The 21,555-nt window shown below is 37.4% G+C and overlaps 1 protein-coding gene across 8 annotated transcripts in view; it reads right to left on the minus strand.

Moving 5' to 3' along the window:
- The window catches only part of FRY (FRY microtubule binding protein), a 227,936-nt gene that overhangs the window by 21,219 nt on the left and 185,162 nt on the right, over nt 1-21,555 (minus strand). For all 8 annotated transcript variants that reach the window (XM_069012422.1, XM_069012413.1, XM_069012369.1 and 5 more), the window contains 10 exons: nt 19,939-20,036; nt 19,676-19,846; nt 14,414-14,554; nt 13,493-13,672; nt 12,637-12,798; nt 11,728-11,802; nt 10,501-10,671; nt 4,600-4,800; nt 3,936-4,097; nt 337-500 (listed from right to left, as the gene is read on the minus strand). In XM_069012422.1, coding sequence (XP_068868523.1) covers nt 337-500; nt 3,936-4,097; nt 4,600-4,800; nt 10,501-10,671; nt 11,728-11,802; nt 12,637-12,798; nt 13,493-13,672; nt 14,414-14,554; nt 19,676-19,846; nt 19,939-20,036 — 1,525 coding nt within the window. The remainder of the gene's footprint in view (nt 1-336; nt 501-3,935; nt 4,098-4,599; nt 4,801-10,500; nt 10,672-11,727; nt 11,803-12,636; nt 12,799-13,492; nt 13,673-14,413; nt 14,555-19,675; nt 19,847-19,938; nt 20,037-21,555) is intronic.

Here is a 21,555-nt window from a genome sequence, read left to right on the forward strand (position 1 = left end):
GGTACCTAAGTAATATCTCCATTACTGCAAATCTTTTAAAATCCTTCTTTTTATTTTAATTAAGCCTATTAGATGCATAATGCCTAGCTGCATAGATGTATATAAACAGCATATCTTGTTTTTCCTAGAGGGAAAACCTTGGTTTTGTTTTGCCTTTTTTTTTTCAGTTGTGTGATAATTATGCAGGTAATTAGGGCATTGTCTTCTTATTGCTCCACACTCAAGAGAATTTTATAACTCCTTTGGCCAAAACATCCATTTCATTAACTATCACCCTGTTATCACTTTGTTGTAGATTGTAAAAGAATTTGTGTGAACAACAGCGCATCAGAGTACCTAGCAAGAGCAAATTGTTCCAGCCTGTCAGCTTTCTCTTCAGTTTCTGTCATATCCAGACTAAGGCTATCACTGCATTCAAATGCTCCAGGGAGCTCATTTGTAGACCCTGAAAGGTCATCCTCATGGACTGCTATATCTTGTTCTTCAGGTACAGCTTCAGCCTAGGGGAGTGAATTAGAGTTAGAATTAGAAAACTGCAAATTAGTAAGTTAATTCCTCTAATAAATAGAAAGCATTTAATGAAAAAACCTACCAGACAACATGTTAAACTGCACAGATATAAAGCCACAGGTTATAAATGACATGAATCAACTTACCCTTCTTCAAAAATACTGTATTTGTTCAACTTTCTGTCTTGGATAAATATTATTTTTAAGGCATTTTTTCAACTTGTCTGCAAAGAATTTCAGATTCCAATGCATATGGTAACATAGCAAGGAAGTAATTTTCAGGAAAAACAATAGGGTTCTTTTTACTGTCAGGCTGTCCTTGTCACTTAACATTTTATAGTGTCCAAGAGTGTCCTATAGCCTCTCAGAATATATTGAAAACAATCACTGTCTTGAAGACTATATGCATGTTTAGAACTGGGAATTAATTTTAGCATGTCATTTACATTCAAGAGGAATCCAAAGCATTCTAACAGGCCATTAAAAGGATTATGCTTAATTTCCTTCCTTTTTAATCTATCAGCACCTAAAGCTCTTGATTTCCTTTTGAAACATTCCAGTTCCTCTTGCATTTTTAGTCTGAACAAGTTTTGGTTCAGTTTTAATCTTTTGGCTTTTGTCTGCCTCATGCACAGCACCCAAAGCAGTTCCTGTAGGGATGACTGCAGTGGGCTGCTCACACCTTCGTGTACATATGCCCATGTGCATGTACATACATGTGTTGGGAATTAATAGGAAGGGAAATCTGTGTCAAGTGGAATTAAATGAGAAAATGGACCTCTGCAGTTTATCAAGTCTGCTTGGATCCTACAGATTAATTAAGGGGATTTGTATTTGTAAAAATTAAACAAGACTTGTATCAGAAAGGATAGGATCAGAAATTAAGTAGAATAATCTTTTGGTTTGCTTTGTTTTCTAAGCAAAAGAGATAGGAATATTCCTGAGTTCAGGGTGAATGAAATGAATCAGAGCCCAAACCATCTTGGAAAGAAAAATGCAAGCTATATGGCTGGATTATCAGAATAGGAACCAAAGCACCTGGTAAAAAGTGGAAATGCTTCATGCTTATTCAAGAAGTAATTAGTAGTAACCACTTTCAAATATTAAATATTAGCTTGAAAGAACCACTGCAGTTTCTTCACTGCAATGACAGAGTTGGTAGGAGGAAAACACATTTTGATAGGATAGAGCAACGGAGGAAAGAAGAGGAAGCAAACACCTCCCACCCACTGGAGTCTAATATGATGCCCCAAAAGCAAAATAGAAAAGTGAACTTTGAATATTTCTGCAGGATTGTAGTACACTTCCAGAAATATGTGAGCTTAGATAACTTGAAAAATACATAACATAGCATCATCTGAACTTTTGTAACCCTCATAGAATTATCCCACTATCTTTAATAGAAAATAAGTTTAACTAATTTAATGCTGTTAACAATAATGCCTGGATGTTGGCATTGAAACATCTAGGAAGAGGCCACATAATCAGTCTGGTTCTCTCAACTGCTGTATCTATTTAAAGGTTGAGATGATATTTTTGTTTTTGCTTATGATGCAACAACTAAACATTTTGTAAACCAATAAAGAAGTAAAAAAAATTTCCTTTGCATCGATGACACCTCATCAGCTCTCAAAAAAGAACTCAGAGGAAAAGAGAAACAGGAAAGAGCTCAGATTTTGTGTTATGAAATTAAGTAAAAATTATTTAGGTGTAAGTTTCAAGTTTTCTGACCAGAAACTGGATAACTTCTTCCTTACATTGACTCCAAATTATTTTGAGTAAAAATACAGAAGTATGCACACTTGAAGAAAATATCTTTGAGGCAAAAAACCCACCAATAAGGCATTCTGTGCTTATCAATTCAATCATCTTTGTAACAGTGGTAACCTGGGCTATATTTTACACCAATATCAAACCTGTACCAGCACTAGCTGAATTTGCCTGTCAATTCCACAAGAAACTGCTCTGATTTTAGATTCTTCACTTACTGACTTATTCCAAAGCTTTTAATTTTTGATGAATATTGGCACATGGGACATTAAAGAGATTTTGACAGTAAAGATTCCAACCCCGCAGACATACACTGAACTCCTAAGCTGTGATTTGCAGTTCTTAATGTACACACCAACAGCTACTGCAGCTGGATGCATGAGATCAGCTGCAGTCACCACCTGCAAATGTGTCTGTTCTGACTCCTGCTTCCTGAACTGAAATTCTGCCAACTTCTGCTGTTTATGGTTGTTATGTAGTTACTTGTCTACCAACAGTTGTTTTGACAAATGATAATGAGTTTACCTTCTCCACAACCACTGTTTGGAGAGGTTCCCCTCCTTTCCTATCCTTACACACACTTCCCTCCTCCTGTCCTTTCTTCCTACTGCAGCGGTTTCTGACACAAACAATTTGTTCAATATTCGGCACAATTCCAACCTCTTTTTCTATGACCTCTTCAGCAGAAGTTTCCATTACTTCTGAAATATGCAGTGCTAGCAGTATCAATTTTTTGTGTGGCTGCATTTGGAGGGGGGAAGGGCAAGAAGGAAAGCCAATGATTACAGAAGATATATTCTTCCCCTGCCCCAGTCTCATACACTGCTCTTTCTGCAAAAGTCACACAATTCAGACATGACAGAGAAGCTTTACTGACATAAGCCATCAGTATCATCAAGCCACTAATTCACATACACCCCTCACAACCAGATTATATCCCTGAAGAGACAGTGAAAGGAGTAGATCCACCTCATCTCTCATGAACAACTATTGTCAAGCAGAAAATTGAAGAAACCATCCCCATATTGATAATGATTTACCAACCTTGTTCTGTCTTCATCTTTTGATACTGTTGTCTGAAATACACTGTGCTGAACATGGTTGTTGTATCCTTGCAAATCCTGCCTCCCCACCCCCAGGATAGTTTAATATTGTGGTCATGAATTTAAAATTTCTGTGTGTCTGCCAAAAGGCAACTACTGAATCCAGGGCACACAACTGTACAATAGGTCCCCACATACAAAAATATTTCAGAGAATACACGCATACACCCACCACATGAGCTGGCATATCGTTCTTTTAAATCAACATGAAGAACAAAAATTGCCTTGGTGTTGTAATTTGTGGCCAGTTCATGAATTTGTCTTCCAATGAGCTTGTAGTATTTTGGTGCATATGTAGTGCAACATACTTAAGAAACAATAATTAAAATATCTTAATGAAGAAAGTAGAGTTTACCTAATGAGTGAAGTAGAAAGGAAATGGTATGAAAGGGCAGTAGTGCATGAAGGTATCGTACTATGCCATTACACAGAGAAAGCCAGAATGTACTTGACTTCACAGATCAAACCCTTTATAAAAGTGCAAGCAAAAAAATTTTAACAATGTTATATAAAATACAGTCCAGTTGGGACAGAAAGAAAAAAATGTATTCACCTTGGCTCCTTCAGACACCTGGAGATTATTCATATCAGGCAAAGACACATCAAAGCTGGATGTTCCCATGTTAAAATGATGAGGGTCTGCTGAGGTTGTGTCACATGATGTAGAAAGTGAGTCAATATGATTTGCATCCTCAGATGGGGAAAGATTTATAATCTGTTTAAAAGACAGCAAAAGCACAGAAAAACTGAGCATACAGACACCCTACCACATGCTGCTTTCATGAACTTGCAAAGCAGAACTGTGTCTTAAAGGGCAGTGACAGTGGCTCTCTTAGTTTGTATATAGACATGACCTTTTCAATATTTCTCTCATAAAAATTTTATTAAAAGCATCCCAGAAGTGAACAATAAAAATCTGACACTGCTTACCAGCCTGGAGTCCTGTTCTATTTCTTTAAGTACTTAGTACATCTGAAAGATTTACTATTGGCCCAATTGTCAAAAATTGTCCCATAGCAAAAAAAGGCAAATAAGAAGATCTGATGTTTCCTGTGTTTCAAACTTTGCATTAAAATTCCTGTTTACCTTTGCAAATAAGGGAAAACGTACCCACCAATTTCAGCTAATTAGATTGCACCTGGGCAGAGGAAACTAAAAGCCCAGCTTATTTAAAACCACCACCCAATCTTTTCCTGAATTTCAAGTTTGCAACTTACTAGGTCTGAGTTCTCCAAGATTTGGCTGGTGGTCAGGTCCTCCTCCTCTGATGACTCATCCGAGTCCTCATGGTTCATTTTGTTCAGGCTGGGTGTGCTCCCTGAGAGCTGGTTCTCTTCCATCAGCTGCATGTCACACTTGTCCAGGCTGTCCAGGGACCGTCTGCGCACTCCCCAGTTGAAGTTGTCCATGCTCTCACCCTGAAATCAGACAGAGGGTGAGCTTTCTTGATGTGAAACTAATCATATGCTAACACCTGATCCAAGTTAGCTCCAGAAATAGGTTTATGTAAAAATACAGTAAAAACTTTAAATAAGCATTATCTTGTTTGTTCACCTGGAGATAAGAGCAGAAGCATGGAAATGGCAGTTAAATGAACATTCAGTCTTTTCAGTAGTAGATGTTTTTCATGCATTGGCTAATTTAAGAATTTGTTTTTGTAAGTCCACATATACACACTCCTCAGTACCAATAGAGCAGTGACACGCAAAAGAAAAGTTTGAAAGCAATTTTAAAGGATTTTTTCATGATGTTTAAAAGTATTAGAAGCACAGTTCATACCAATGGTTCAATTGCAAAACTTAGGTTAAAGATCTTAGATTCTTTGCTTTATATACATAACCATAATGGTGAGTAGATTTGAACAAACCTTTGCTTTACACAAAAAATGTAACAACTTAAGCAGCACACCTTTTAAACTTTTATTCTAGGCCCATATTGCTTATTTTTGAATCTGCTTGAATTATTTGAATCTGTATTTTGAGAATAGTCTCATAAGCATTGCCTGATATCTCACATTTTAAAAAGGACACAGTCAAATGGACCAAACATTTTATATTTATCAGAATTTCAGTTCCGATCCCACACGCAGTTACATAGAGCTGAGTGCGTTAAGCAAATTCCATAACCATTTGTTAGGCTGGGGAACTGATAAAGAGATTCACTTGATTTCTTTCATGTATAAAAATGACAATTAGTTTTCCACCCTTTTCCCATTTATTTACTTTATATATTTTCCAGTGGACTGTATGCCTTTTCCCTGATTGCAATAATCTCTTGCTCCCTTCCTAAGTCTAGCCAGGCTCCTCTCTGGCAAATGCAGGACCACATCCACAACTGCTCCTGCCATGGACCTGCAGAGACAGCAAGAAAGAACTCCCCAGAAGTATTCAGATGCAGTTTTGGGTACTTTATCTAGGTGAAAGCCCTCAATCCTGCATCAACATGGGAAGGAAACTTATAGAGAAAAATGTTTACGTTTAAGGTTCAGGGCTGCCTATTTTAAACAAGACTCTGTAAGTTGCAACACTCTTAAACAAGCAAGTCAATCGACGAAAATTCAAGCTGATATTTTAAATATTAATTTGAAAAAAAATACAGTTCTGCCTAAAAAATAATATTATTATCAAATAACTGATTATGATTTTTTCCTGGGTTTATGTATATCGAAATCATGTGCAATCATTGAGAAATAGGTCTCAGTTTAGGAAGGTCCTTTAAGCAGAATTGTGATTTTAAACACTTGAGTAATTGGGGACTACTCAGATGTTTACTGAATGGGGACCAAACTGCATAAAGTGCAATAGATTAAATTGCAATCTTATCTCCTTAACAATCAATAAACTTGCACAAATTGATCTTATGTTGCATCATTACTATGGTTGTGGAATTTGAATAGAAAGAGGGGAAGTTAAGTTTTGTGACACTAAGCTCACTATCTCATGAAAAAATATGATGAAAATAGAAAAAATATTTTTTAGGAAAAAGACAACCCTTGCAATTCACAAGAACATTTGTGTGCTAATGCACTAAGGCACTAAGGCATGCACTAAAATCAAGAGAAAATGAACATGAAATTGTTGTGAAGCCTGACACACTATTGGAAGAACCCTGTGTTTTCATCCTGGGACTGGTATGGTAACAGTAGTTTTGTGAGGAAAGAGAACAGAACACATAAGATTTAAGAAGTCAGGCCTCTTTAAATTATAAAAATGACATTTCTGTTCCAAGCTATTTATTTTAACAAATTCTTGTCTGTCCTCCCCCCACAAAGGCTGGAGGACACATGCAGCAATGAGACATCCTCCACAAACACATCAGTTACTGAAGTAACAAATGACAAAACGGCGTAAATAAGCAAGCATGCAAAGATGAGAGTCATCACACCCTGATCCTCATGATGCCTAGCAAAGCTATCAGTAAACTCAGCAGCCCATCTCTATGGGAATATCTCCTGTTGTAGTTTTATTCTGCAAAGCCTTAAAGAAGGAAGCCAGCAAAAAGAAGAAAAATAAAAGGGACATTTCCAGGGCATGCAGTTAGAAGGGGTAGTGAATTAAAAGTGAGGGGAAAGGGTAAAAGAGATGAAACAGTATAACTCAAACACCCATAACATTTGGATTAGCATGAGTTTGCTACAGGGGCACCCAGAACCATACTGAATTAAACAGGAGGTCAGCACACGTCTATGAAGATGGAGTTGTGGTTTTTGTAGTCTGTTAAGCAATCTTTCTTTCACAGTTAACAAGAAAGAGCAAAGATGTATTTGAGAGGTTGTTAATTTTTATCTACAGCAGGAGCAAAGCCATCTCCCGTCTGAAAAGTCACCAGTGATAAACATCAACTCAGAGGAAAACAGTCACATGTTATAAATGTGTCTGGCCACCAGTGAGCAGGTACCACACAGAACTTCCCACAGTCACCACCCTCTGGTAGAGGAGCAGATGTGCCCTTGCAGCTTTAAACTTTGCAACAGCCCAGGGGAAAGGAGAGACAGAAGGGAAAGTAATCCTATGTGGGGGAGAGCAGTAAAGTTCCTCCACAGAGGCAGTAAGAATCATGCAATACCTCTTTCACACAAGTTTTCATCCTTACTGTGTTGACAAAGTATGCAGAGTTAATGGAATCACTCAAATATTGTAGGGTATAGGCAGAAGTATTGTGGAACTACGTAGCAAGGCACTATTTCCATATGGATGTATCTCACAGCACAGGCATTTTGAGACAGAGATTTTTAGGGGGGTTGCATAAAAACTGATGTATAAACTCAGAAACAAATATGCAGAATTCTGTGGTTGCTGATTTCTGTATCATTTGTACAACTCATTAAAATTCTCTATCATTTCACTTCTCTCTATACATTGATAAACTTAAAATTTAGGCCCCAAACTGGCAATGACTGATGTGTTTTTTCTGTCTTCCTCACAGGGCAAATGAGTCCAGAAAAGTTGGTAGGACCATACAGGTGTATTAAATTAAGCTGTAGGAATTAGTTTATTTTTTCAATTAAATTCAGTCTGATAGCAATAACATAAACTGTCTTAAGAGGTCTCAGACATCAGCTTTAGCAAGATGCTAACAGGAGACAATATGCCACAACAGAAAAGGTAGAGATTACACGTAATTTGCCCCTACAAAAGAATGGCCCAAACTCTATAAATAATGAAGTTTCTACACATTAATCATGCACAAAGATATCAAAAGGAAAAAGGACTCAGTTTGAAAAACACTAATGCTAGAATTAAGATATTACAAAATTTGTGAAGACTGTTCAGCACGTCAAAAACAAACTTAAAATGAAGCAGAATTTTTGAAAAAGACCTCAAAAATATTTCTAATACAAGACAAAAAATGAAGCACCTGACAGAAATTCAAGCTCACACACACACTCACCTACGCACACACTGAAGGGGGGAGGCAACAGCAAAACTATGATGTTATTCTACAATATAAATTTGCAAGAAGGCATAACATATGCTGGCACATCTGAGTTCAAGTAGCATTCTTACCTGAAGTTCCTGAGTAGCAGATATAACAGATAGAAAAACAAATAGAAAGAATCTATGTAAAATTACTGCATGAAAGATATCATAGACAAACATTTGCCTACAATTTTAACAAATATTATCACAGAAACTTCAAGTCTTCAGGAAACCTTTCAAGTTTGAAAATAACTATTGCTTGCTTTTACATCTTTAGGAAATTTCAAACAAGTACACCTTGTGGTCTGCAGATGATCCAACCATCACTGGCCTGTTTAAATCATAGGGGTTTTTTTGAAAGACAGATGTTGCTCTTGCTAGCTTAAGTTTTCTAACACTGTTTTTTTCACGTTTATGAATACACCAAATTCAGGTAAGATGTAAATGATAACACTCTCAACTCAGTCATTAGAGAAGTAGCCTTCTACACCAGGCCTGAATTTATTTTTAAAACAGTAAGTTAAGTCTGAACTAAACTTTGGAATGCAACCCATAGCAACTTGAAAACCACTAAGTAAAAATTAACATTTTTAATTTTACTTCACATAAAACTAGAGAAGCTTAGTATCTGTTTCATGACCCACTTTAGATGATTAGCATATCAATTAATTTAGGCCTTGGTCTTGAAGTTGGCCACATGTATAAAAAAAATCTTTGCAGAGTCACAGTCCATGAAAGTAAATTCATTTTAAAAGGAATTGTTGTGCACAATTATATATACTCTCTATATGGTTTTAACTGGTGAAGAGAAAGAAGAAATTCCTGAATTTCAGTGGGCAAAAAATTATCAAGTGATGTTCAGTCAAAATTGCAGTCCTAGATCCTTGTAATATCTTGAAAGCATTTAAGACACAGAAATTACTGCAGCCAGTATATTTTTGCCAAACAACCTGGCATTATTGTTCTATCATTTATGCTTGTTTGGAACACTGAAGCTCCTTCAATATTTGTCTAATGTATTTTCAACCATTGCTGCCAACTACACTTTTCGTTTGGTTTTTTTTCCTTCCTTAGCAAGGTCATGGGCATCTGTGAGCCAAGATTACTAATTTTGATACAGAAATTCCTGACTTGGAAAAATAAGACTTTGGGACATTTTTTTTCCCATTCTTTCATCCTTTCTCTTCATTGGAAAAAAAAATGTAGATGTATATGAGTTCACACCTGAGTGTTCTGTTTACCTTAAAATTATTTTACTACTATAATACAAATAGGTAGAAAAATTAATATTTCTTCCTGTGCACATGTTCTTCTCAGGGCTAAGAGTGATCATGGAGAGAATTAATACTAAAATCAAGTCCAGATTATGACAAGTTATTAAACTCTTAGGTTTGCTGAACACCTGAGCCTTAAGTCTTTCAAAAGAACTGACAGTTTCTGAACTTTTAAACAGCAACAAAATTGTTAGACTTGTTTGGTAACGGATATTAATTTTTGGCCTTTCCCAACCAAATAGAAAGAAATACCCCACGTTTGATATTAGCAAGGCTAAAGGTTGTAGCCCCCAAAAATTTATCAGTTTTTCAACTTTTTTTTTCTTCCCTTCAGCAGTTTCAGCTCAAGGTGAGCTGACAGGCTTCACCTGTCAAGACTTGATCTGGGTGCTCAGGATTTTGTTTAGCTCCTGCATGAGACGATGAAATCACAGACACCTCAGCAGAGTGGAAGGTACATCTCTAAGTGATTTCATCGGCAGTTGCAGGAATAACAGCAGCCTGAAGGCCTGAATTAATGTTTCAGGGGGTTCCTTATGAACCAACAGCTTTGGAACAATTTCATTTTATACGTTTTTAATCAGCAAATATATATATTTTGTTGACAATTTAGACTGTTATAAATTGTATTTAAAATAAGTTCACTTAAAAGTAAATTCACTGACAAGGTACGAGAACAGACGCTTTATTTTCCAGTAACAGTTTTGCAGTGTTTCCTAAAGTAGATTCAGAAAGGAAGGGTGTGGTAGTCTTTTTACTGTTATGCTACTGAAATAAACACTATGTGAACATCATAAATAATCTGAATTTAAAACTACGTTTATAGTTAAACAGTTAAAGTTTTATGTTACAAGAAGAGAAGTGTTTAGCAGAAGGAGTATAAAAGTTTTAATAAAGAAGCTGTTTCAGAGAAAATATACCATACCTCCCCATCTTCCAGCTCAACATCTAGGAAATCAAAGTCCCTAAAGACTCTGAATTGTTGTTCACTGTTTGAATCATCCATGTTCTCCTGCTCCCTTGTTCCGTCTTCTGAAGAGACCAAGCTCGTCTGGTGCTCAATCAGATCCAAATCACCACAGGAAGAAAAAATCACCTACAATTCAAAGGATTTCTTTTGTTACAAACTGTTCCCTCTGGTTGTTTCTTCCTAAAAGCTGTAATTGGTTATTCAGAAGACTGTATTTCCAGTACACACCTAATTCCTTCACTGAGTATTTTTAGAACACTCTTTATTATTTATGTTGGACAGGTGCCTTCAGATTAAACTTGTACAAAGAAACAACTTCATACTGTGGGAACACATCCAAGAATATTACAGCTACCTCCTAATGGCTGCAGATTGATGTTGCCTGGATGTTTATATACACATATAGGAACAAAATTCAGAGAACTTAGCAGAGAAAATACTGTCAAGGGGATGACATAGTAAGTTCATTAAAAAAAACCCCTCCAGTAAACAAGCTGTTAAAAAATATGTCAAGATTAGAAAAAACAACAAGCTATAATTTTTTCTTTCCTACTGAGTATACTTGTATCTGCAATTTAGTTGCAAAAATTAAACAGTTCCTGTCTTGCAGAAACAAAGGACCTGTTCTCCATAATACAAGTGACAAACACCATGTTCAAAAACATTGAGGAATTTTCCTTTTTCTGTAGAAAATATTTAATGACTATTTTAAGTGTTTCCCACCCTGGGTAATCAATCACCCTTTTCCTGGCACCAGATAATATTAATTTTTAAAGAGTAACATCAGAACTACTGTCTAACAGAAAAATCAGATACACACAACCCTTTCCCCTCCCATTTTATTTCTGTAATTTAATTTTTTACTTTATTAAGGTTCTGGATTGGTAATACAAAGGTAATTACTCTCTACCCACTGAGGTGGCATAAGTAAAACCTACAGCATCACAGATTCCCACAAGAAAACCACACATAGCTCTGAAAGTGAATCTTCTTTAAGTGAAAGGGCCATTCACTCCCTGGTCCATATGCTGAGAAACACAGCCTGGGCCAGTACAAAGGATAATGACAGCAGTGACTTCAAAACTATGCAAATCTAGTCAGCAACTCTGGGAAACACTGTTCTGTGCTTTCCATGCTAAGGACACAATGAAATAAAAAACTGGTCAATACAAGGCTACTTACTGAAGGGTTTTTACTCAGCCCAACTTCCTGACCACACAGGGAAAGGACATGCACCAGCTTTTCCTTTGTCCTTTTCTAGAAAACAAGATGTTTCTCAAGTGAGCATTTTTTTAACCATCCATTCTCCCTGTGGCTAGAAACATACATTAGCGATTTTTAATTAGGAGGAACCAACCAAAGAAATTAGTCATTAAGTGCTCAAAGGATTGCTTTCCGAGCAACTATGCATGGAGGAAACATAAAAATAGCTGTTAATGATTTTACTGTTTATTATATTTAAATTAGTCTATAAATTCCATTGAGTACAATAAGGAAACATTGGATCATATGCATCACTTTAAAAAGACAGTTCAGAAGCCTGAAATTAAGCACATGTATAATTTTTTTTTTTGTAGAATTGGGCTTGAGCCACTGCTATATAACTTGCAATATCAAAAAAGTGAAAAGAGCAATAAATGTGTTTATTCCGCATGGCTTTATTTTAACTTGCAGATAACCAAAATCATTAAGGTAATCAAATATCACTTCTAGGAAAACTGTTCTTTTTATTCAGTACCCCAAGAAAACAACTTTAAAAGTTGCACAAGCTATCTACCTTCTCCCCTTGCTAATATCTGAACTCATCTGTCATTTTTACTTAAATCTGACCTAGACTTAAGCGGTCTTAAAGAGATGCATTTCCTGCAAGCTGAAAGAAAACCAGCTTTGGGATAGAAGATGGACATAACTCAGTCCAATTTTGGGTCCAAGAAAGACACACAGCACACATGGTCAGATGTTGTGCTGCCTCTGCCCCAGCCAGCCAGGAGCACTGCACAGGACACAGAGGGCACAAGCATTTAAGGACCCAAGTATGTGTTGATTCAGCTGCTCTGACTGCAACTTACTAATGAATAGTGGGCTACCTACCTGAGAGTACTGGGGTCTCTTCCAGCTCACAGGAACAAGGACATTGGAGTTAGATCCTGATGAGGTTGAAGAAGTACTTCGGGTGACAGCCATTGCCCTGGGTTTACCATCTCGCCCAGAAGAACTCTGCAGCTCATCATACCGTCTCCCAATAACTGGAGTCTTAAATAAAGAGTAATTATTCAGTAGCACCCTGCTTCAGGATGAACTTTTAAGAACCATATTGCTTCAATTGAAGGAAAATATTATTTTGAAGATCATATGCAGGGATAAAACAAGGAGTGCAGCAAATTTCACATCACTTGGTATGTTTCCTATTTTCCAGTGTGAATGTCTGAGTAACAACTGCCATACTTAGTAGAAAGAGCTTATGTTCATGGATAGATAATACCCAAAGCAACTGTCACTAGTTCCTGACACAAGAACCAGCAAAAACCCCAGAAAGTTTATGAAGTTAATTTCAAATCTGCACTTCTTGCATATATTTTTTTTTCCCTAAAGCGTGTTGAACACTTTGGCCCTTTTCCAACAGGTATTGAAATGCTATCTTGGATTGACAAGAGGATGTCTCAGCATTTTCTAGAACTATACTGATAGGAAAGCAAATAGTACCATATGCCTTTCTATGCTTGTATTTCCTTTTAACCTCAACAGCTCACTATTATCTATATGAAATAATCTATAATGCTGCAAACAATTCTGTAGCTTCATACAATATAGTGAGTTGCCCATTAATAGGACCATTCAGTTCTATAAAGTTACAAGGTGCACAGGATTTGCAGGGTAAAGACTGCTGTAAGAGAGTCCAGTCAGAAGTCAGAATTAAGGTGTTGAGTAGGAAAACTACAAAAAGTACCTCTGAGATATCAAAATGAAACTCTAAAGTCTTCCCTGGTAGCTCCTTGGAGGCACTGTTCCACGCTCGATGTATTTCCATTTTTGAAAGATCACTATGTTGATAGGAAGGTAGAACTAAACTGGCGGAACGAGAAACTACCAATTTCAGGATATTCAAGGCTTCTCTCCAGTGAATGCTCTAGAAATAATATATTTACTCAGCAATCAGAAGGCAAGATTCACACACATTCAAGATTATTTACATTTTACAGTCATATTTTTTACCACATAATTAAAGTGTAGAATTGGAATATCCCTATTCTTTGTCTCTCTTGGTCAGTGACAAGGTGCGTAATTGCAGAATAATTTCAACAGAGACCAAGACTTGCCTAAGGTGTCGCTGTTAGGGAACTGGCCTGCAAGCTGGGAGACCTGTGGACAAAGCCAACTTGGCAGAGGATTTAAAATCTCCTACCTGAATGCCTTAATCAGTATGAATAAATGTAAAGGCCATAGCAGAATACCCATTTAATAAAAAAGGCGACTTGACACAAGTTTTTACCTCTGTGAATTTCTAATACTCCCATATATTTTTCACTTGTCAGGAATTAGGTACAGAGGTGTCTGAAGAGAAGTGCTTATGCTACATCTTCCTTGTGCTAATAATTAAAGAATGGTCACTCAGGCTCTGGGTGGTATTAAGGCTTCTCCAAGGTACTCTAAGGTACTACCCTTCCCCCACAGTGAACACACAGCCAGGCATCTTCTCCAGGGATGCACAGGCTATGAGGCATCCGGGTGTTTATGAACTTTGTACCACACTAGACACTTGAAACCCTCCCTGCTAATCTAGTCGTAAATTCTTCAGCAGAAAATCAACTTACGATAGTAAATGCTGCTAAGTTCCTATAGGAATGTAAAAAAAAGACATGGTATTTACCTGTACATATTTTTCAATGGTTTTTAGCACTTCCATGTTAAACTGCTTCACAGGAATAGCTGACAGGTCCATATAACTAAGAAGACTGTAGATCATCTGTAAGAGGGACTGTTGCATACTAGGAAGGCCCTTTTCTAGTAGCTGTTAAAAGAAAAGTGAATATAACAAAATTTTGAGACATTTCTTCTTAAGCAAAAAGCTCCTAGTTTCACAAACACCAATTGTACCCTTCATCTCTCTTCACTCACTGATTTTGCAATGCCATTTTACAATAATTTCACAATTGATGATGATACAGGCATGAAGCAAAAAAGAGCTTAAGTTAGGAGCCAAATGCCAGCCTGTTTTATTTTATACATGCCTGCCCTAACTTATCCAGAAAACACATTCAGCAGTTGAGTAAACTGGTAAGTAAAATTTACACTGTAATTGGGTAAGCACATCCAATAAAAACAGGGGAGGATCTTTTTATGTCTACATTTGCTGGAAGTCAGTGAGAAAAAAGAAACATAATGAAGAAACAAAACTACTACTATTCACACATCAATAAATATTTATCAAATATACTTCACTGCCAGTGCTCACTGACTGTAAGTGCCAAAGAAACATTTTCTGTTTAGGAGGATGTGGAGCCCCTTGGCTCTCTTACTGTACAGATTAATACAAAGAAGGGCTTGATCCTGGAGTTTTCAGACACCTGAGTGTAGATCCTGGAATATCACAATGAACTTGGAAATGTAACTGTGCTCATATATATACATGACAGTAATTCCAGAGGCATATGGACAGCCATGATTTGTTTGTATATGTGTGAAATATCTCAGTTGAAAACATCCTGGAAGGCAGGATGTTCTTACACTGGTGACAGGCACTGTCCCACCCCACAAATTTCAGAGGCAATCAAATGTTATTGCTGGAGGTTACCACAGCCTCAATCCTAAACACCATCCTCCCAATTCAGGCTGACAAAAAAGTTCTAACACGGGCTATTAGAGTTATTGGGATCTAGAAAACAATTGCTTATAAAAACTCTAAGATGCCTCACGTCTTCCACCACAGAAAAATTTCAATTCTTATCCAAGTGGACTTTAGTAATTTTTTAGATATCCTTCTAAGGATATAGAAGGATAAGGCCTCTCTTTTTATTAAATTAGAATGCTTCACGCCAGTGAAAATGGAACCTATCTTATCCCACTAAATATCTTCCGATTTCTTTCATCAGCAAAAGTGAGTAGCAATTAGTGATTCATAAAACAAAGTGAGCAAATTCCATTAACAGCACAATAAAGGGAACTCACTATAGTTATCTATTCCTCTACAAACAGACAGGAAGAATTCTTAAATTAAAGGTACTACACAGCAATGTGCTTCAGCCCTTAGATACCTTCAGCCCCTCAGATACCTTTACTGAGAGAGAATTCTTCAAAACAGGGTTACCGAGTCTTTTTCTGCCTTCTATTAGGATCTTGCAATGGAAAGTTTGATTTCTTGTTTGCAAATAGTTTATGTGATCCAGCACATCAGCCAGTATACAATTTCAGTGTAGGATTAGAAAAAACTATCTGGATGACAGAAAGAAATTGTTTTGTTCTCTGACAGACGCTACTGCATCAGACAACACCTTTCAGGATAGTAAAAGGAATGCTTGGGAAATAATGGGATTTTGTCTCAACTGCTGTTTAGAAAGCTCTTATAGGAACCTTATATCTGAAAGTTTCTAATTTCCATTACAGTTTGTATAAATTTGTTGTCAAAAGAATTGAATATATGTGGCGGTTGGTAGTCCAAGTATGTACTTAAATACATAATGAATTCGTAATAAGAAAGAATATTTTGCTTTAAAGAAAGAATAGCAACCTTAACATGCATTTAGTACAATATAAATTCTGTTGCTGCCAGAAGTAACAAAAATAGCAGCAAGATGGAGTTGTGATAACACATCATTTGGATAAGAGGATTCCAGGACAAAGAGTTTCCACTGTATCTGTAAGAAGAAATACAACTGTTCTCAGAATTTATTTATATTTTTGACTCTTGTACATATGACCTGTTTTGAAAAATTGTGGATTCCTCTCTTGTGTGCAGCTACTATTGGGGTCTTATCTGGGTTCAGGAACCCACATTGCGTTAGCAACATTGCCCGCTTCCTGAAGCAGCAACTAACCCAGAACTAAGTGGAGAAGAAAGCCTTCTCTTTCAAGGGCTGCCTGGGCTTCTACTGCAGGAGACAGTTCCTTTTGCCCCTCCCAGTGTGGCAGGGGGTGTGAAGAAATACTCAGCTCTGAGGCAATGCCATGAAGTCAAACAAATGTTTTGAGGAAATAAAGAGGGCATTTCAAAAGCCATGTGATAGACAAGCCATTACTGGGATAATGCCTGATCTAGGGCATGCTTCCCCTTGCAATATAGGCGGTTTAGTTTCTAGTGATTCTTTGGTTTTGAGCAAGTTATAAATGCTTATGTTTTTATCACAAGCAATCCTCCATCTAACAAGGAGGAGGTGGAAAAATCTACCATAAGCCTATTACCATGCACTATGGATTCTTGTCCTTTTTCTATTAATAGCATTAGCTATTTAAGTTTGAGCATGACCCTGGTCACTAGTTTAACATGACCCGTGTCAATTCAGATATACTCCTAGAACGAGTGTGCTGTCATGATAAAAGTTTAAATTTTAAAAATTAATCTGCAAAAACTAGCATAAAACCAAAGTAAGTGTTCAGTAATATGTTTGTATGCTGATCTGATTTTGGTTCTGGAGGTTGAGAGTTCTACTGCACTACTGAAGAGTGATTTTCCCTCATCTGTAGATTGAGATCTCCCAGTAGTTTTCCAGAAGAAATTAAAATTTTTCATTAATGGAGCATATGTAAAACTGAGTAAGGAGCACTACTTGTCATTGTAAGATTTGGGTAATAACAGAGCTGGATTTTATGCTAGAATCATACCCCTTGATGAGAATCAATGACCTGCCATCAAACAGGTTAAATTCAAAGTTTTGTCTGAACAGCAATAATTGAAACTTCTACCTTCTGCTGAGAGCATTTGTTTTCATAGTGTTAACTTGTGGTACACACCTCCTTCTGAAGCTACACCTGTGTTTGGAAGGGTCACTGTTGCAATACAATTTCCTTTGTTGTTCTTAAGAACTGCCTGTCTCACAATTTCCCTCTGTCCCAAGTGCTGGCGACTGAACCAGGATTGTTAAAACTCAAGGCCGTGTATGGCTATAACATTCAAGGGCAGGTTGCCCATGGGGCTGTTAGCCTACTTGGCTTTACCTATTGACAGGATATCCCACAGCTGGTTTATAGGAGACAGGGGCACATTGTTTATCCTGACCTGGGGACTAACTAAGAAGAAAAGAGGAAACATTCTGAAAGCTGGAAAAAAATATATTTCAAGGCCACAGCAGGCTGAATAAGATGGTTTCTTGTCTCTTGCTACTCCACCAGACTGGCAGCTACTCTATGCCCATATAAATATTCTCCAGACATGACTCAACAGAGCTGCAGTCAATGTAAATACAGTGAAAGGAAGTCAGTGCTTACAACTCTGTCATCCTGCTGCTGATGGTGCTATGTGAGGAATGTGTCTTAATTACAGTAGAAAACCTGCCTGACTTGCTGTTGACACAGTAAGTGGTGCCAATCTTCAGCAAGGGGGAACTGCACAGAAAAGAAGCTCCACATGCATGTCTCAACCCATTTCAAGGGGAGCAAGATCATGAGCAATGGCCTTTGTGGAGGTGCTGCAGCACTAGTGACCATACAGAGAGCACTGAAGGGAAAAAAAAGGGGCAAATGGTTTCCTAAGCTGGGAAAGCAAAGGAGAAAGAATTTGAACACCTACATTTTTACAGCATTTCTTTATTACAAATATAGTTCTTATAGTATTTTTTTATTAGAAGTACAAGCTTCTGATGTGAAGAAGACACTTGACTCTGGAGGGTTCAATGTCAGAAAGAGCTCTTGATTTGAAGATCTAATAGTTCTCCAGAGTCTTTCGACTTCAAAACAGACTGAAAAACCTCAAGGTCACGTTTTTGGTTCCTACAGGGGAGTCATGGCTTTCACCATCAGTTAAGATCATATGTGATTGTTTACTTAGAGCCTCCATGTGCAAACAAGGTGAGGAATTGCAGCTTGAGGCAGCAGGGCCTGGTTGCTCTGAAGCCTTAAGTGAGTGTGGGAGCAGCACCTGGCCTTTCAGGCTCTTAAAAATTTGTGAGTGGTCAGTATCAGAGATGCCTGAGGAGTTTTTAGAGATCCTATGGCAGAAGCTAGTCAATTTATGTAGAGAGGTGGGTGTCAACCTCTTCTCCAGAGCACCAATTGATAGTATAAGAGGAAATGGTCTCAAGTTAGGCCAGAGAAGCTTTAGATTGACTGTTAGGAAAAATTCCTTCATGCAAACATTTGCCAAGCATTGGAACAGGCTGCCCAGGAAAGGGGTGGACTCACCATCCCTGGAGGTATTTAAAAGATGTATAGATGTGGCAGTGAGGGAAATGGTTTAGTGGTGGACTTGGCAGTGTTAGATTTGGGGTTGGACTTGATGATCTTAAAAGTCTTTTACAGCCTAAAAATGATTCTGTGATTCTGTGAATACAGAACTGTCTTCTCCCTGGATGAGAGGGGAGTCTGAAGGCAACTCAGCAGGGAAGGGATAAATCTGAGAACCCAGTAAGAAAATGTTGTCCTGAAAGTGATCTGACAATGGGGTCAGAATATCAAGCAGCCTTATGCTAAAGAGCAGAACTGAACCTTGGATCCCCAGTAACAGCACTGCATCAGCACTGTACTCCACACGTGAAAAATGTTAGGAGTAAGCAATGAACACAGGAAAACATTTGTAGCAAGATTATACCATTCAGTATTAGAGGAATGCATACAAATTTGCATCAAGAACCAGATCCTTATGTAGCAGATGATATCTTATTATGTTGCTAAACCCTTGTGGAGATAGTCTTCTGATTTTCCTCAATGGGATCTAAATAAACGTCCAGTTTCCTCTCGCTTTCACGGTGGAAAATCCAACTGGCTGAAGAAGGAATCTGCTTTCAGATGTATCAGCTTTTGTTTTAGCGTTCAATATTGATTTTTTAAAGTCATTCTGTGTTTTTTTCTGCCAGTTTCTGCTTTTATTTTTTAATTATAAATAACAGATGCAGAGCTCCCAGTAATTTGCTGGCAGACTTTATCTCTTTGGGCTGTAGGGCAACAGAAGAGTTAGAACAGTAAAAAGTTTTTGAAAGCTTACCTCAGCCAAATATGTAACCATACTCAAAGTAATATCAGCAAATGCTTCATGAAGGTAACGGCAAACCACGTTTACCCAGGTAGCACAGTCCCTTGTATAGCTGTGTGTTTTATAAAGGGTCATGACATGTGCAAGATTTGATAGCTTGGGATTCTTCTCCTCCAAACAAACCTAATTAAATATAAACATCAAAACATATCAAAAACAAGGCAACAGCATTTACAGGGTTTGAGGATGTACAAAATGGTAAATGATTTTGATACCTGAGCAATCCTTTCGGCTATATCTTTACAAAACTGGTTTGGGTTGTCAAAATGCTGAATTAAATGGGGCAGGAGACACAAAACATTCAGTGGAAATCCTAGAACAGGAAAATATAGAACAAAATGGATATTTTGGCCAGCAAGAGCCACAGTCATCTTTAAGTTGGTGTTTCATGAGAGGTCACGGTTTCAATATCACATTAGCCATAAACTCACACAGACCCTGTCAAGTTGTTCACACCCCTGGCCACACCACATTTGTCTTAAAGGGGCCTTAATTTGAAAATCCAATATGTCACTTAGGCAACAATACTCTTGTAAAGCTTGAGCCTATTTCTGCAAACACTACTGCACATTCCTGTTACAGATCATATTTATCTTTTCCACTTAACTGGCTTATTGACAGTCTTCACCAGTAGCATTTTCACTACAGCTGCTAAAACACAAAAGGAAATTCAGTGAGTATTGATTAATAAACAATTATTCTGGTCAGCTGCCAGGCACCGCTTCTATTGTTTTATACTGTTCAAGGTAATAATAATGAATCACAATTCTGATACAACAGGTCAATGGGTACTTTTGAAGCTAGGACACAGCTCCTGCACCAAGTTCCAGGTGCTGTAATTAATTAAGTGCTGTCTGAAACTGGGATTCAGCTCTTCTGCACCAACTCACAGCTCAAGGTAGTTGATGAACTACCTGCAGCAGGTGTAACAGAGAACTATAACAAAAGCTGCTCTAGTTCAGGTGGGAGCTCAGAAGTCAACCAATTGTATCTGGACACAATCTGGTTTTTTAAAAGAAAGAATGTGTTCTATGAAAATAATTTTCAAACCGTTCATTCCCTCTCATTCTATACAATTAAACAAGTTGCTGAAATTACGACCATGGTTTCCCTACTCCTCCTCTGTATTCAGGGAAAAGGAAAGATGCCTCCAGATGGTACTGTCACAGCTATTCAATGTGTAAATTACCCAGCCAAAGTCCGGAGCACAGGCACCACACAAGTGCTTAGATATGGGCAGACTGTTCATGGCATTCATCCCTTTACTCTGTGTCGAGGCTTGTTATGACTTAGTTGTCTTAGTATCTGTGTTTCTGACCAAAAAGAGGAGTAAAAATCTGGAACAATGCAGAAACTCTCTTCAAGACATGTAATTAAGAAGTGGTCACAACCTCAGCTAAATAATGGGGAATTTCAAAATGTCATCTTATTTCCTTATAACCCAGGCCTCTCTCCTCACTCACTATTGTGCTATTGTAGTTTATCTAGAGTGTACGAAAGTTTTTGATATTTATATTTTTAGAGAAAATTCCATGAAACACTAATTTAAAATCAAACAGTTTGACATAGTCTGAAAACAACTGAACAGAAAAACTGACCAAAGTAGGTAATAGAAGTTTTGACAGCATCTCCTTACATGTTTACTTTGTCAGAGCTTAGAAACTTCATATGCTGCTAAACCCTAGAATTGAAATGCTAAATAATACATGATTTCTCTCCTCCAAAACATTATTGTGCAATAGATTCACTTTCTAGAAACAGGTCATTATTTCTATGAAGTTTCAAAAAAAGCTCACTCAGCTCAAGCAAAAGTACATTATGTTCTATTCAAA

Source organism: Aphelocoma coerulescens, chromosome 1, assembly GCF_041296385.1.
Source record: "Aphelocoma coerulescens isolate FSJ_1873_10779 chromosome 1, UR_Acoe_1.0, whole genome shotgun sequence".
NCBI classification, from domain to species: domain Eukaryota; kingdom Metazoa; phylum Chordata; class Aves; order Passeriformes; family Corvidae; genus Aphelocoma; species Aphelocoma coerulescens.